Raw genomic sequence first — 17,040 nt, forward strand, 5'->3', positions numbered from 1 at the left:
AAAAGTTTGAGCCCGCGCGCTCGCAACCTTCGCGGCAAGATCATCTCTGGGCAGGGCTGCGGTCTTCCGTCAATCTGATGGCTGTTAACCGCTGCAGGTGCCACCAGGCGGTGGTGGCCGGGAACGACCGTCGTGAAAACATGTTCTTGGAAATCTTACGAAATCAACTCGTGCCGTTCACAGATTAGACTAGCACTTGTATAATTTGGAGATTTTCCTTTCAGCCGATGAACAGCTACCGTAAGGTGAAATAAAGATATTTTGTCTTTACCCTTCCAGCTTCACTAAGATATCTCGCGCCAGTTCGCGGCGCTGTAAATGCTAATTCGTTCTATTATCGATTTCTGAGAATCTTATAAGTGAAATATGCGCCTGAAGTACCTTCTTAACGTAGGAATGGATGTCCTGAAGGGTTCAAAGCTGCTTCTTTCAGACAGGTAATCATTTTCGTCAGCCCGTTGGCGGCCCTCCAGCGCTGTTAGCCACGAGGCCGAAGCCCCACGGTTTATGCCCGTAAATCAAAGGCCCGCGGTCTGTAGCGCCGGGCGTTGAGGTGTTTGATTGTAAGATTTACGAGCGGGAATGTTCAAAATGTGTTACGTCATGTTCTTATTAATCGATTCTGACTAAAGGTCAACCCTTCCCTGACGGACATGGGCTGGCCATGCCAATACAAGCGCTTCAGCCCATTTTGATCTTCAATCTGCATTCCTGGGGTTCTCGGTATCTCTTTATAATCCGTAACAAAATATGGAAAAGCTTTTGAGCTCTGTCAGTTTGTAAATGTTCGCCGAGTCATTGTAAAATGAATAGCACCGTTGGTTGTTTCGATACAGCCATTTAATGCCTGCTTAATTGGCGCTGCGTGGCCTGCAATCGATGCTGGTCAAAGAAGATTAAGATGAAAGCAAAACTGAGATCACTATGACCCCTCGAAATGAGGTGGGCTATATGCGGTGATTTTTTGGGAAAGGTAGCTTTCGCCATCGGGAAACCGTTTGCACACTCTGTGCCCCCACCGCTTACCAAGGCTACCCCCCCCCCCCGTCCTGCAGTTGGATGATGCAGGACAGGTGAAAACGAGACGCCCGGGGAGGTGTCGGTACATGTCACGAGGCAAAGTGTATGATAATTGTGATGTTTTTGGACTTGCGAAAGCATTGAGTGCTGGCACCAATTCGTACTTCGGACAACATCTAGTTACTCAAGGCCATCCCATTGAACGAGCAAACCTACTGCATGAAGGCTGGCAGTTATTATAATATATGTATATGTATATATATATATATATATATATATATATATATATATATATATACGGTGAAAATCAAGTTCTGAATGTTTTCGGTTAGTGACAACAGTGAATCGGCGCTCTCCGAAGAATCCGCTAGCTTTTCTCGACGTAGATTGGTGCAGTTTGTCGGGGCATAACCGACTGCAGTTGCCCGGCCCTGCTTTCAACAGGCCATGGATGACAGTTGTTCCGATCTTTTGCTGCGGCATACGGCTTGCAAATATCTGATGGTTTTGTAATTCTCAGATTATTTTGGATGTGCTCTTCGCTCCATGCAGTGCTTACTAGTTCAGCCCACATATAGTTTGCGTGAGCTCGCAGAATGCTGTCAGCGACTAGGAATGTGGCTGCCCGGCTGCCCGTCATGATAACATTGTGCGTAAATCCCATAACATTTCATTGGTTTCGGCTTGTGTCGCAGACAAAGGCAATAAGAAGATGCCAGCCGGAATTCTTCAAAACAGATATCATAGGGGATGTGGTGTTTGAAATATGTGAAAGGCCGTATAGGCATCGATCAAGCTGACTAGCACATGTCCTAGAAAGGCCAGAGGGGTGCAGTGGTGGCGTTCGCATGCCCTACAGATTATCCGGCTCCGTCCATGTAATGAGCTCGCCTTCTCTCAAGCGTGTGTTCCAGGGCGCACGAGATCTGCACAACAGAACGAAACCCGACTTATGCGCGGTATGCGGGGGATGGACCAGGCTTCGCATAACTTTCAAGAAAGGGCAGCACAGACCACGTTGTTAGTTCGATAGTCCAACCAATCGAGCAGGTTGCGCGCGTGTGCTGTGGGATGCAGATGTGCTCTGGCCACAGCCCACCGCCCGACCGCCTGGCTATTGATTGGCGGCGCCGGCCGGGCGTCTGCGCGCGCCGCCCCCCTCTCCTCCTCCCCTGTCCACCAACAACGTGGCCAGGTATGACTGCGCCAGGTCACGCCGTCGCTAATCACATGACCATTTGCCGCGAGCGCGCGCCTGCCAGCGCGGCGTCCGCGCGCGGCCCGTCTCGGGCGCGGCGACTCAGCCGACGGGCGCTGGGCGCCGGCGCCGCTGCTGGCGTACGCCGGTGCGCCGCGCGCCGCTTGAGGTGGGGAGCGGCGCTCTGGCCGGTGCGTTGGCCGCACGTCCGTCCGCCCAGCTCCGCCCTGTAGTCCCCCGCCCCAGCATCTTCCTGCACTCCCCGCTCCGCCCTGCACTTTTCCACCCCAGCATCGTTCTACAACCCCGCTCTACTCTGCACCCTTCGTTCCGCCCCGCACCCCCCGCACCCGCCTTGCACCCCCCCCCCCCCCCCCACTCCGTCCTGCTCGCTATCCCCGCTCCGCCCTGCATGACCCTCGTTCCAACACGCACGCCGCTCCACTTCGCCCTGCACGCCGCCCGCTCCGCTGTGCACGCCCCCCCCCCCCCCCCACCCCGCCCTGCATGCCACCCCGCTCCGCCCTGTATTTCATATCGCCGCTGAGAGATCTGCGAGGGCTCCGGGGTGTGCCGAGCTCCTGACGACCAGCGTGGGCTCTCCTTGGTACGCGGCGGTCGGCTGCTGCAGGCGTGCTCCTGTCGGGGCCATGAAGGCTGTTTTTTAACACATCGACCAGTGTTCTTCGTACGCATTATCTGGGTTGCCGTTCTTGGTAGTCTCATAACCGCGGAACTTTGTGGATTTCAGCCAACCTCCGCACGTTCAGATGACGCTCAAAAGAATGCAAAAGTTTTTCCGCAGCATCTGTCCGCAAAAAACTTGATCTAAGCAAGACAGGCTTCGAGCTGCTAGGTTTCTTCCAGCATTGTGAGCTCAAAGTTGTTATGCTTTCTGTGCTTACAATAATTGACCTTCATTACGCCAAGATGCACTGGGTGAAGGACGTCGTCAAGCAAGCATTAGTCATAGTGCTAGAATTCAACGGCCTGGTCGATCAAACTCAACGGCCAAACTCGACCAACGGTCAGCGGTCAAACGATCAACGTTGGCCAACGGATAAAATCAACCAACGGTTAACGGCCAAACTCAACCAATGGTCAACAGCCGAACGGCCAACGTTGGCCAACGGCCCAACTCAACCAACGGTCAACAGCCGAACTCGACCAACGTTGGCCGACGGTTAAACTCAATCAACGGTCAACGGCCAAACGACCAACGTTAGCCAACGGCAAAACTCAGCGAAGTGGCAACTATTAGGTCTTGGCAGTTTCATCATTGTTTGCTTGATGGTATCGTTTTAGTAGCACTTCCTCGTGCTCTGGTGGTTAATTATTGTCAGCATAGGACTTGTAAAATAATAAATACTTCCCTTGGCCACATTCAAGTAACCCTGAAAGAACCCGACTATTCTCCAGCCTCGCTTACACACCATTGCGTTCATGGCTCATCCGACTCACGTGTAAGCCTGTGCGAAGCGCGGCAAGGTCATTACCGCACAATTGGCTGTGGCGGACGGAGCCGTTTGCCCGGACAATCACTGCCGGGCGGAGCGTGGTGGCCGTGGCGACGGCCGGGCCGCCTCTGATCCCAGCCGAATCAATACCGAGCCGACGGATTTCAGTTGGGAGATTTTCCCCGAACGGTGCCGAAGTGAGCCCCGGCGTCGGAGGCGGCGCCGGGTTCTCACCAGGCAGCGCCGGCCGGCAGGACAGCCTGGTCGCCGACAGTCGACTCCTGCCGCGGACAGTCAACTCCCGCCGGCGACAGTCGACTCCCGCCGCCAACAGTCGACTCCCGTCGCCGACAGCCGACTCCCGCCGCGGACAGTCAACTCCCGCCGCGGACAGCCGACTCCCGCCGCCGACAGTCGACTCCCGCCGCCGACAGTCGACTCCTGCCACGGACAGTCAACTCCCGCCGGCGACAGTCGACTCCCGCCGCCGTCAGTCGACTCCTGCCGCCGACATTCGACTCCTGCCGCGAACAGCCGACTCCTGCCGCGGATAGCCGACTCCTACCGCGGACAGTCGACTCCCGCCGCCGTCAGTCGACTCCTGCCGCGGACAGCCGACTCCTGCCGCGGGGAGTCGCCTACCGCCGCAGACAGTAGCCGCAGACAATCGGTTCTTGCCCCCAGCTGATTAAACTGCTTCCAGACAGTCCTAAGCAGAGGTCTCTTATACCCTAGGACGCACCCATCTCTCTGAGAAGAATGAAACGAGAGTCTCTCAAACACGCCCTTCACAACCAGGCAAGCACTCATCCCTCAGAAGAATCAAACGCGCGCCCCCCAAACCCAGACACGCGCTTCTCTGCGCTCCTTTGATCCCGCGCGAGGGCGGAAACAACCCCACCACGCGGCGTTACGGACCGATGGCTGAGGCCCGGCCATATCCACTGTGAAAAATGATGCTGCGACGCAGACCATAAGCTCACCTTGAGCTCGCATTATGAAACGGCCGGCATTGTGTCGCCATGTCGCTGTCGGGGCCGCGGCCGGGCTGACGGCGCGGCGTACGCGGAGCAGATGCGCCGCCCGCCGCCCGCCGCCGCCTGTCCGGCGTCGTCGCCAGCCGCGCCGGGCGGGTGCCGACAGCGCCGCCGGCTCCGGTGAGAGCGGCGCGCTGTCGGCCGTCACGCTGGGCCGGACAGGGGAGCGGACCGAGTTTGCCCCGAGGCAGCGATGCTCACGACGTGTTGGCGGCTGACGACTGCCGCAGCCATCTGAGTCGAGTTTCCGACGGCGCGTCGGTCTTCCCCGGGTTATCCAGCGCCAGCATCAGCACGAGCTGCTTCTTTGGTCGTAATGAGTTGATCTCCGGACTATAAGTGGGGCCGTTTTCCCTGAAAACATTGTCCTCAAAGCAAACAACATGAGATCGCATGCCGTTCTTGAACGCTTTATACTGGTTTATTGCATTTGTTTTATTTAACTCTGCTCAGTCAGTTTACTGTCACGTGTCCACCGCCATGAATCCCTATTCATGACATTTCAATGGAGCAGTCTGTTGCAAGTTTGGAACGAAGTGTACCATAAAGAGGCGTGTATCCGGAAATGCTGGTCTGTCGTCTATACCGCATTATTTTCAATGCACCATGCTGCTTCAAGTAGTACATGTGCAGCAGACGTAGTACATTCATGTTGTGCCTAGATCTCCTCAGTTGAGGTATCCACCTTTAAAATGTTGCTGTAATGTCATATTTTCAAATCTCATAAACCTGAGAGTTTAATCATCTAGACTCAACACTTTTTCGTTCAAAATCGCCAGGTCACCTACTGGTTGGCCTGTAGTTGCAACTGTGGCGGTTATCGCCCACCGCCGCGATCTGGCGTGCTGTAGCGCCTGACCGGCCGACGTCGGCCGAGCCGCGTCCGGACCGGGGCCGGACCGGGCCGGACCGAGCCGGACTGGGAGCTCGCGCCGCCGGGCCGATCCGAGCCGAGACGCGCGGGGAACGCCCGTCGCCCAGTGCCGCGATGCTGCCGATTGGTCCGGGCGCTGCGCCGTGCGGTACGCTATGTACACGGCTAGCCGGGTGTCCCGCGGGAAATGAGCGCTATCGCCGCCACTCAGAAGACGTATGGCACAGACAGACGAATTTCCCGGTCGTGGGGAGGGGGGAGGGGGGGGGGGCGCAATTTGTCAATTATGAGCGCCCTGCTGCCACGCCGAATTAGTCTGCCAGTTGCGTCGTCACATTCCGAGTATTGCCGACGACGACGCACGGTTACGAGGAAAAGCTTACTTTTACGACCGTGGATTCACGCCTCAGGCCCGTTTTAAACATGGCTTTAAAACGAAACTTAGGTACACCGCGTTATCATGGAGCTGGATATTGGGAAATGCTATGATGCGTGAGTAGTGTTCAAAAAGAAGTTGAAAAACCGGATGCATACAAGTGTGCCTAGGCAACGCAGAGGTATTTGCGGAAAGGAGAGTAAGCGTGCGAGAAAGCGCGGGAGAGAGAGCTCGAGACGGATAGAGACAACGGAGCCAATGGAAACCGGGCCTCTCAATCATGCGCTCGGTGTCAGCGCTGTCCGCAGAGACGCGCCGCCTCCGGCGAAGAAGAAAGGCTGGGACCCAGGGGAGACGGGCAAAAGTGAGTGGCAATGCAGAGAGACAAAAAGGGTTGACACTATCACACCTATTCTTCAGCGAACGTAAACATTATGCTGCGAAGCTCATGTTTGCGTGGAGGCTATGGTTGAGGTTATGTAGTGGAAGTTGTGACAGCTTGGTGTATCTATGGTAAATGAATGACCACGGGCAGTGGCGTACTCAGAATATTACGGTGGTGTTGGGGGGGGGGGGGAAGGGAACACAACTAATAAGGTTGCACAAAAGCCGAGTTTAGCACACCGCAGGCGCGCAGTTCCCTGCATGTTGTAAAACAACACCGCGTGTTCTCAATTTTCATAACTTAACGTGCCTACCTGTAATCTTTAGCTGTCCAAGTGTAGCCACGCGTATATCAATCCATGTCATCACTTTGCTAAGGGGGGCATGCGCCCCTGGATTGCTATTTACGTACGCCCCTAACCATGGATGGGTTACCTCGTGGGTTACCTCACACACACTCGTTGGCACGGCCCGTCAGCCCCACACAGTACTACTACGGACGTATGTTCACGTCAGAATCATGAAACTTTTCAACGCGATCAATGCATCACTTAGCGACAGGCACGTATTTGACGGGTGAGGTCATCCAAGTCGGGCCTCCTAAGACGGAAATCTTGAATGCGGGAGTGATCGCTCTTTGATCTTCTTCACTTATTCATCTTTTGTTGCTGATTTTTTTTTAAAGCGAGCAGATGCTTGGTACTCTATGTACTACGTAGAGGAGTTTGAAATCAATATGTCACACATGCCATAAAAACAAAGTAGTAAATTATGACAAATTAATAACGACACATTTCCAATTTTTCATATGACATATATGCCATAACAACCAGTATTGAGTGCACCATCACCTGATTATACCACTCGATGGCACGACTCTGGAACTAGACACCGCCGACACGGAAGATTCATTACAAAAGCCATTCAACCAAAGAGGTACAAACGCATGCTGCAGCAGCTTGGCTGAGCATTAACCACCCTACAAAACCGCAACGCGTTTCGCAGGACCGAATTTTGCCTGGGTGTGTCCGCCTACTCCGTGGCCGACCGCCAGCATGCCACCTCCGCAGGTGAAGGCGAAACAGGAGGGCCACCTGAAGGCGCGGAACTTCATGCCGCCGTACACGTCCGACCCGGAGATCCATCTGCTGCGCTTGCTGCCCCACGACCCGCTGGACGAGCTGGAGGACGCCGCCTACTGGCGCGGCTGGGACCGACACTACCGGCTCGATCGCTACTACCCGCTGGTCCGCAACACCTGTGAGTCCGGCCGGGATCAGACTGCACGCCGTCGGTCCGTCTGGGGTCAGACTGCACGTTGTTAGTCCGGCTGGGGTCAAACTGCAAGCTATGAGTTCGGCTTGGGCCAGACTGCGCATTGTAAGTCCGTCTGTGGTCAGACTTCGTGTTGTGAGTCCGGCCGGGGTCGGGCTGCGCCCTGTGAGTCCGGCTGGGGTCAGACTGCGTGCCGTGACTCCAGCCGGGTTCACACCGGGCACCTGTCGGCACAGTAAGAGCCCCATGTAGGCCGAGCAAGAACCTGACAGTCCAACCGAGGATCCAGCAAGGTCTGACGATGCTCCTGTAAGTACAGCTTAAGTCAGGCTGCAGCTCAACCTGGTGAAGCTGGTGACGGTGACGGAGCCGGTGACACTGGATGGCGAGGGTAGTCAGCAGGGGTCATTAGTTCCCGCTGCTCCACAGGACCAACCGGTCCAGCCATAATGTGCCATGTTGTTGACAAACTGGTGTCAACTGCAACCACCGGCTGCCTTTCCAAGCTCGCCTCCATTACCAATGCTCGTTATTGAATTGCTATCCTATTCAATAATGCTACTCATGTGACATGAGCATGCCCGTTTAAAAAGTTAGCCCTTAAGCCTGCGCATTCGTCTTCTGTTTACGCCCAATGCATCATAGGAATTGATACATATGGACGAGCCATCAAAGGACTAAATGCTGAAATATGCACCCACCTTTTCAATGCGGGTAATGTGGCTCAGAATACTTCTGAATTCTTGGAAAACAGACTAACTCAAATTTACCAACGGTGGATGCGTGATGAAATCATTTTTTTAACGCCTATTGACCTGCAAGCCAATTTGATTCTGAATATCAATGTCGTTGGAATAAGCCAAGACGAATGTGCAGACTCTTGTAGATAAACATGCGCTTACAACGCATTTCGTTCGGCTTCCTAAAGTGTCATGGAGACATTTAATCTGGATGCATCAGCCATAATACTCCTGCTGCGCTGACGCAGTCTGCAGCCGAAGCACACCATATGTGCCCTCTAAAATGCATGGCCAATACCCTAGTCAATAAACAGAGACAGTAGTGCGATGCATCTGACAGCCATGCTCCGCCTGCTTCAGCCAATGCATACGTATGCGCAGCCGTGCCGGGCCTTCACCCGGAACCTGTGTTTCAGCTGCGACCGAGTGGGACGCGGTGCGTCTCTGGCCAGACGAGCAGCACGTGAGAAAACAATACCACCGCCTGCCCGCGTCCCGATTCGTTTTAGACGAGGCCGGCCGTCTGCTGGTGATCGACCCGGCCTCGTATCACAGTGACGACGACGGCGCCCCCCTGCGCCGCTCCGGCTCGATGCCGAGCTGGCGCGGCGCGCCCGACGAGCGCGCCTCGCCCGAGCCGCTGTACCACAGCGACCAGGGCGACTACGACAGCCATGACGACTACGTCAGCAGGGTGCAGCGTCGGGCGACGCGCAGCCGGCGGCAGCGACGCTCCCGCTCGCCGCACGCCGAGCCGGCCGCCTCCTCGGACGAGTGGAGTCCGGGCGCGGCGGCCGAGGCGCGGCGCGAGAGGCGCGAGCGGCGCAGCGCGGCGCGCCAGCCACCGCCGCCACCGCCGCCACCACCGCCGCCGGCCGAACGTCAGTGACAGCTCGGGCGTGCTCTTCATCGACAATGGCCGGCTTGTTGATTTCGGTCCGTCGCCGGCGGCGAGCGAGCGCGGCGAGGGGTGTTACCGGGCCGAATCGATCGAGACCCGTCCCGCCGCCACGCCGCGCCCGCCAGCGACTCGCGTCATCCAGGAGTACGCGAAGATGGAGCGTCCCCAGCGGCCAGCGACGGACCACCCGCGCCGCCGGCGCCGCTCCAGCGGGCTGGAGCTCATCCGCAAGGCGCCATCACGCATACCGCTGCCGGAGCGGCGCGGCCGGCGACGCACGGCCAGCTGGCGGGACCGCCGGCCGCCGGCCACCGCCGGCGTCATCACGGATGTGCTGGTGATCGAGCACCCGGCGGACGTGGAGAGCACGGCCGGTAACCCGGGCCCGCCGCCGCTGGTGCTGCGTGACTCGGCGGCTCGGGTGGAGGATGCGGGCGCCGGCGGCGCGGCCGACGGCCCCGCCCTGGGCTCGCCGGCGGCGCCGTCAACCCCGCGGGCGGCGGTGAGCGGCGAGCGCTACATCCCGCGGCGCCGGAAGTCGCTGTACGTCCAACAGGATCAGATGGGACTCCTGCTCGGCAACAGCGAACCCGACGACGACCCGTACAGGACCGAGTACCGCGACATGTTCAAGAAGAAGGAGGGCGGACGACCCGACAAGCTGGTGCAGGCGGACGCCGAGATCTACGACCGAGACGTGTTCGAGAAGGACACCAGCTATCAGTCGCAGTTTGTCACCCACTCAGACGACGAATACCGGACTAAGGATAACATGCGACCGGGCAGCACGCTGGCGACGCGCGGCGAGTTTGACGACGGTGGTCACGGCTCTCGGCGTCAGTCGGAGAAAAGTGACCAAGGGGAGGGATCGTCCAAACAGGTCTCTGGCGAACTCGCAGAGGGCACGGCCAAGGTCACCTCCAAAGAGGATGCGGAGGGAGCCGAACTCAAAAATGGGAGGAAGGACAGTTTGAAAGAAGCGGCCGGAGGGGTAACCCAGAAGGCGTCTGAAGATGCCGCCAAAATGAAGCATGGGTCCAAGGCGTCCAGGGACAACAACGCGTCTACAGGCCCCGATGAGGATTCGACAACGGGACGGCCCAAAGACGACAAAGGCAAACAGTCCAAGCGGAATGATAAATCCAAAGGGAAAAGAAAAGATGGCAGGGATGCTTCCCGTGAACGAGAACACAAAAGCAAATCAAACACGCAGAAAAAAGATGAAAAAGGCAAATCTGGCGCCGAAAAAGGGAAGTCTGATGAGTCAACCGCACAGAAGCGGCACTCTGAGGACGAACGTGAGGCTGCATGGCGTGTAATTCTGTTTGCACAAGGCATCACCGTGGAAACCCGTCGTGCCATTGTGCTTTTTGTCGCCGTCACTTTTTAGAGGTGACCTGATACTGCACAGCATCGTGTCTTGAGGAGAGTGGGTGCTATCACAATGGCCGTATCATTGTGAGAAATGGCTGCCTTGTTCTTTTTTTTTGAGGCGGAGCCGAAGTTCGGAATCGGGTGGTAAGACGATATCCCAGCAAGACGCTTTTGCACCACGCGGTGTGGGGTGTATGTGTGTGCGTGCGTGCAACCGATTTTGGCAACGGATCTTGTGGACGCGATTTTTGAGGCACAATTGTTCTCGGAGAGGCCGAAAATCACACAAATTCCCATCCCCACATTCCACGACACTGACTGCGCTAACCCAAATTCGCCTCGACGACGACGAATGGATCAGAAAGTGCATCTGCGGTGTGTACGGCGGCTAGAATGGAGAGGTAATGGAGCGTAGCTGGCGTCGTGCATCTTGTAAGCGAGCTGATCCGCTATCCAGCTCTGTAAGGCACCGTCGGGGCACCGCAAAGACGCGCCAGGCCCTGCAGCACGACGACGAGGCCCGATTCATTGCATCGCTTTTGCTGCGCACTACCAGTGTTGTACGCCTAGTGCATGCTGAGTTGTGATGACTGGCAAATTACGTCACTTGTGAAGTGCATTTGCCAGGAACATTATGCATATAGATAGGACAGTAGTAATAGCTTTGCTCCTTGGAAAAAAAACAACAAAACAGGAGAATGGAGAGAGATGCGTTGATATAAGCGGTCTCATGATCTGAGATGCCCTAAGGTAGACGGCGATATGAGGATCACGAGTGTGAGCCCACTCGTTCCCGAGAGGATACGCACGCCAGCAGAGCTCCAGAACGCCAGCTCCTATCATGGCTTCGCTGATGATAAGCTGCCTCCCCTCCCCTCGGCCAGTCGGCCAGATGGCATGCCAAATAAAGAGATGGTCGATAGGCTACGATAAATTATGCATTCCTAAATTTTCATGTTCATTCCACGCCTCCCAGCTGCATTTATTTGCATGAGTTTGCATTGCGTTGGCGTGCAGTTGCCAAGCTGTTCAGAGAACCAGTCATCATCTGCCGCTCCGCCCCCCCCCCCCTCCCTCCCTCCCCCGCCCCCGTTCCCCGCCCCGCCCCCGCCCCACAATCCTGCCAGCGCGGTCTCTTGATCAAGGCAATGGAGCGACTCCGTCCGGGCACTGAAGGAGCACGGGCCTCGTTCCAGTCTTCAATCTGCGCAAGAAATTGGCAGCAGTCAAGAAGCGGCGAGCAGAGAGCGAGAGGAAACGAGACGAGCTGGTGGCGCTCTCCAGAAGCTTACAGGAGCAGCTGAGCATCAGACGCGATGAGGCGAGTGGGTCCAAACGATGGCTAGGTGTCAGCAGCCGCAGTAGGCTCGAATGTAACCTGTTCCACTTTGTAAGAGAGACATCAGAGATGAATGCAAGGTGAGAGCAATACCAGCCACGGCAATACACAAGATCAGCCTGTGTGTCTTCGCAAGGCCTGTCCGTAAATGGCCTTCCGTAAATGTCCGTAAATGGCACCCAGCACATTGCTGCATGACTGGCGGCGTATTCCAGGGACTGGCAGAAATAGCGCAAGATGAGCGAGCTACGTCACGGGTTATTCGCTTAGGCGATGTTTATTCTGATATTTATAAATCCCCGTATGCCTCGTAAATGTGAATGAAATGCCGTGGCTAACACGAGTGGGACTTTAATAACTTGAGGAGGCTCTGTGCCGTTTCCCCAGTCATGTGAGCGTTGTCCTGGCGCTGCAGCTGCTTACAATATTCGACATAACATCTCTATGCGCCTGATTATTTTTGACAATGCCACCTCTGGTGACGGTGACCAAGATATAACATTTTGCTTTCACTGTGACCGTTTCGACACGCAGGATATGCAAAAATGGAGAGACCTTTACCTACAAGAACGCAAGCTCACAGGCCCCTTGGAGGAAGCCTGCTCATCTTTGCGTCGGGAAATCGACAAAATGCATAAGAAGCTGCTACAGAGAGTGGAAACCAGACACAAGGGCACGAGCAAAGAAGGTCCATCACGAAAGGCAAGTTACAACGCTTTACTTTAGGAGTCGAAGGGTTGGCATTCTTCTTGGTCACCGACTGTCGTAGCGCGCAGCAATCTGACGAGAACATGTGGTGAAGCAGTTGCCTTACCTAACGGCCTAGTGCCGACGCTGATGGTGCTGACCCATGGCGAGGTGACGTTTTGAGTTGTTCGGTGCAATCAAATCCATTTTTGCTAGATAACTATGATCATTTGCTATTCACTAATTTATGATCATTATATACCGTCATTGTTAATGACCGTACATAATGGCAATATAAATACCTTAGTCTTATTTAGGACATCACGCCGACTAGATGTATCTTGCTATACGATTATAACACGAACGAAGCACACCTTTCAGTTTTATACCACACCAAAAACATACACTCTCACTCCAGCGCGCGCTCCACTCCCCTGCCTGAGCGCGTGTTGATGCTATTTTCTTTCGGATCTTTTTTTACTGGAGACTTGTAACAGCGACAAGCAGCGGCGCAAATAAGCAAACGATTCCCAAAATCGTACTTTAAGTACCAATAGCCCCGGCAGGAATTCGTATCGAAGCTCAGCTCTGCCAATTGCAGAACAGCTGGTCGGCTGTCGGCGCCGCGGCCCTTCCCGTTTCAGAGCAGCTGGTCAGCTGTTTGTGCCGTGGTCTGCCCGGTTCCAGAGCAGCTGGTCAGCTGCTCGTGCCGCTGTCCGCCAGGCTCCAGAGCAGCCGGTCAGCTGTTTGTGCCGTGGTCTGCCCGGTTCCAGAGCAACTGGTCGGTTGTCGGAGCCGCGGTCCTTACCGTTTCAGATCAGCTGGTCAGCTGTTTGCGCCGCGTTCCGCCCGGTTCCAGACAAGCTGGTAGGCTGTCGGCGCCGCGGTCCTTCCCGATTCAGAGCAGCTGGTCAGCTGTTTGCGCCGCGTTCCGCCCGGCTCCAGACAAGCTGGTCATGCGTTGACGCCGCGGTCCGCCGGGGCGCGGACGCTGTCTGACCTGACCTGACGTTGGCGGCCGGCAGCTAACGATGAAGCTGAATCTGAAGCAGCTGGACTCGGACATCGAGGACTGGCGGCGCCGAGTACGCTCGACACAGATGATCCTGGACACGGAGATCAAGGTGAGCGAGAGCACGGAAATCGGTCCGGCTGCCTGCCGGACCCGAAGGCGACGCGCCGGCTTGTAGGTCCAACGGCTCTCCTCCTCGACTACTCCAACGGTAATGGTCTTCGTGTTCCGTTCCGGTGCTGCATCTGGGAATGGGAGATGTCAAACAGCGTTCCCCTGCAGTAAATCTGTGTCGGCCGGGAAGTTTCGCTCACGCTTCCTACAGCGGAGGCGATAGACACACTGCTCGCTGTTAACTTCTAACTGAGAGAGGGCAACGAAACAAGAAACAAAGCAGCGGCTGTCTTGATTACCAAATGATATCAGCAATGTCTGGATGCCTTCTTTACGGCATGCTGATGTCTTCCAGGCATCATCACTAGAAAGTTTTTGAAAAACGAAATCAAAAAGAGCGTTTTTCATCAACAAAACAGGACTTCTGAGGTAAAATAGGAGCGCGACTTAAGACGACTACGGCTCATGTATCTGATGAGAACTATCCATTTTTATTTGTTTTCATAACACGCACAATGAATTTGGCATCAACCATGTCCCATGCAACGACCCTGCGATTTGCCATTTCCGTGGTGTGGAAAGATTGTTCGGATCGGCTGACGAACCCCGCCCCGCGCCCAATGAGGACAAATAAAGCATTGTGGAGCTTCAGTTAGTTTTCACCTGCAGCCCATCCCGCTTCACCACTGCCGTTGGTTAATTGCAGTGTGATTCAAATTCCCCTTCCAACGGATTTCAGCGTGATTTATTGCAGTCATATGGGACCTGTCATAACACCCTTGCTTCACCCGGGTGGTGTACGGCCTGGTGCATCCCTGTCGTACGCCAGATCAGTCCCGTTGGACGAGTGTACGACCTGGCCTATCCGATTGTTTGGATGACGGGACCGGTACCCTGTAACTGGTGTTTGATCTTTGACAACCGCTGGTGTTTAACGCACCTCACCGCTATGCGAAATAAAAAGATGCTTTGAAAGTCGCGATAAATTACGCATTCCTACATTTTCATGACTGTTGCCTGGTCCTACCATTTCTGACTGGTGTCTAACCTGTTCATGTGACGGATGAACCGATGTCTGACCCGCCCCACCTGCTCAATGCCTGACCCGCCCTGTCTCATTGATGTCTGATCCGCTCATCTGCCCAATGCCTGACCCGCCCTGTTTCACTGATGCCTTACCCAGCTCGTCTGCCCCGCCGTCAGCTGCGGAAGCAGGCCGAGATCGACGTCAAGACTCTGCGTCAGGAGCTGAGCCAGAAGCGGGTGACCGTCACACAGGCACGCTCCCACTACGGCCTGGACGCGGTCGACTGGTACCTGCTGCTCGGCCGTCAGAAGGCCGCCCGCAGCGGCCGCAGCCCCTCCAGACAGGCGGCCGGCCGGCGCGACGCTTCTCCGCAGCCGGCTTAGACCGCACCGGCCCGGCTATGGCTCAGCAGCTGGCCTAGACCGACCCCGCCTGGCTACGGCTTAACAGCCGGCCTAGACCGACCCTGCCCGGCTACGGCTTAACAGCCGGCCTAGACCGACCCTGCCTGGCTACGGCTTAGCAGCCGGCCTAGACCGACCCTGCCCAGCCGTGGCTCCGTGCCGGCTTAGACCGACCCTGCCTAGCCGTGGCTCCGTGCCGGCTTAGACCGACCCTGCCAGGCCGCGACGGCCGGCGGGTTCGAGCGCACCGCTGGCGAAGGCTGGTCGGCGCGGTGCGGCTCGGTCACAACGGCGTGAGGGCGGGGCGCGGGGCCATGTGCCAGGTCCTAGGCGGCGACTGTCGGCATCAGACGCTGCGATGAGATGATTTTTCGCCCCGCCCGGACACGCTGCCGACGGCTTCAGTGTCGCCGCTCTGATTCAGCTTTTCCGGACTAAGTTTTTGAGAGAGACGAAGGCCTTTAAGCCCTGTTCGTGTGGTATCGCTGAATGCCCCTTTTTCATCATACCTACCTGGCTTGCACTTTTCTGTTTTCTTATGTAAACAGTTGTCAAGATAATTACGTCTAAAAACGAAGTTTTTTGCTGTATTCTGTCGCATTTTTACGATTTCCAGTAACACTTTTCTTCAGGCCATCAAGCTGCATACTGTGTTTTCGAAACTCCTCGCCTGGCCACAATACGCCAGACATTGTCTATCACACAGTGTCCCCCTCTATTTATTCACCAGCCTCTGTTTTTCTGACTTTTGCGATCTGTTTAGCGCACCGATAGCGGGGCATTGCTCTGTGGCGTAACACTCCAGCCTGAAGCCCCAACACGCCACCATCCGTACGCGTACTTGGAGTCCTGTCTGGCTGGGCCCTAACCATCCTCCCCTCGAGCATCACCGCGACGGCTGGAGACAAATAGGCTGGCACGCGAGAGCGGCCTGGATCGATGGGCTCTGGCTGGTTGGAGGCTGACTCCAGGCGGGTGCTGGTTGAGCCGAGACAGCTTTCAGCTCTCATGAAACTTTTCACACTTTGAGAGCGGAAAACTGCTCGTGACATCGCATCCGACACCATTAGCATGCATAGCAGCTTGTAGTTGTGGATTGGTGACATGTTTCGTTTAAATTTAGCAACGTCGGTCAGGTTCACGAACGAAGGTATGTAACTTAACATTTATCTGAGAGATAAATGTAATGGACCTCTTGGAAAGATTGCTCTCACTGACACGAAATAAGGGGCAATCATATGATATGAAACAGTAAGCGATAAGCATTTACCGATCTTTAAGTAAATTAATGTCGGTAGCATAAGGATTAAGGCATGGTATAATCATACTCGATATATTTTTATGACGGAATGCAGTTGCGTATGCTTATTACCGCACTTCTGTACATACGATTTTCGTGCGATGGTATGCATCAATGTTATGAAAATCAAGCTGGTAGTCACCAGCCCGATCCAGTAATGTTGATAGCTTGCGTAGATGAAGTTACTGCTTGTTTTTCGTGACGTATCTGACCTCTGACATGTACTCATTTCGGGCGATTTATATGCCGTGCTCATTTCGTGCTGGAACGAAACTGAAGACTATTTACAACCCGCCAGTTCGGAACAGACGACTTAATGATCCAAACCGGCGCTGTAGCGGGAACACATCCTGTGCAGTTGCGTGTATGCGCATGCCTATTCCGGAACTGTTTCAGCTATGTAGCATCCGCTACATGGGCTTAGTAAGTCACGGAACTATTTCCTCACGATTAGGCGTGACGTGAGGTTTTCAGACAGCACAGGAGCTTAAAGACCTCCGTTCGAATCGACCATACGGGCC

General features: G+C 55.4%; 1 protein-coding gene across 1 annotated transcript in view; it reads left to right on the top strand.

Annotated features, from left to right (window-relative positions):
* The window catches only part of LOC119092417 (uncharacterized), a 49,604-nt gene extending 34,178 nt beyond the window's left edge, over window positions 1-15,426 (top strand). Inside the window, exons 4-8 of the mRNA XM_037215380.1 lie at window positions 7,417-7,606; window positions 11,833-11,957; window positions 12,510-12,677; window positions 13,688-13,786; window positions 14,992-15,426. Of these exons, the coding sequence (XP_037071275.1) occupies window positions 7,417-7,606; window positions 11,833-11,957; window positions 12,510-12,677; window positions 13,688-13,786; window positions 14,992-15,198 (789 nt within the window). The 3' untranslated portion in view covers window positions 15,199-15,426. The remainder of the gene's footprint in view (window positions 1-7,416; window positions 7,607-11,832; window positions 11,958-12,509; window positions 12,678-13,687; window positions 13,787-14,991) is intronic.
* The last annotated feature ends 1,614 nt before the right edge of the window (window positions 15,427-17,040 follow it).

This window comes from Pollicipes pollicipes, unplaced genomic scaffold, assembly GCF_011947565.3.
Source record: "Pollicipes pollicipes isolate AB1234 unplaced genomic scaffold, Ppol_2.1 Scaffold_3447;HRSCAF=4054_pilon_pilon_pilon, whole genome shotgun sequence".
NCBI lineage: Eukaryota > Metazoa > Arthropoda > Thecostraca > Pollicipedomorpha > Pollicipedidae > Pollicipes > Pollicipes pollicipes.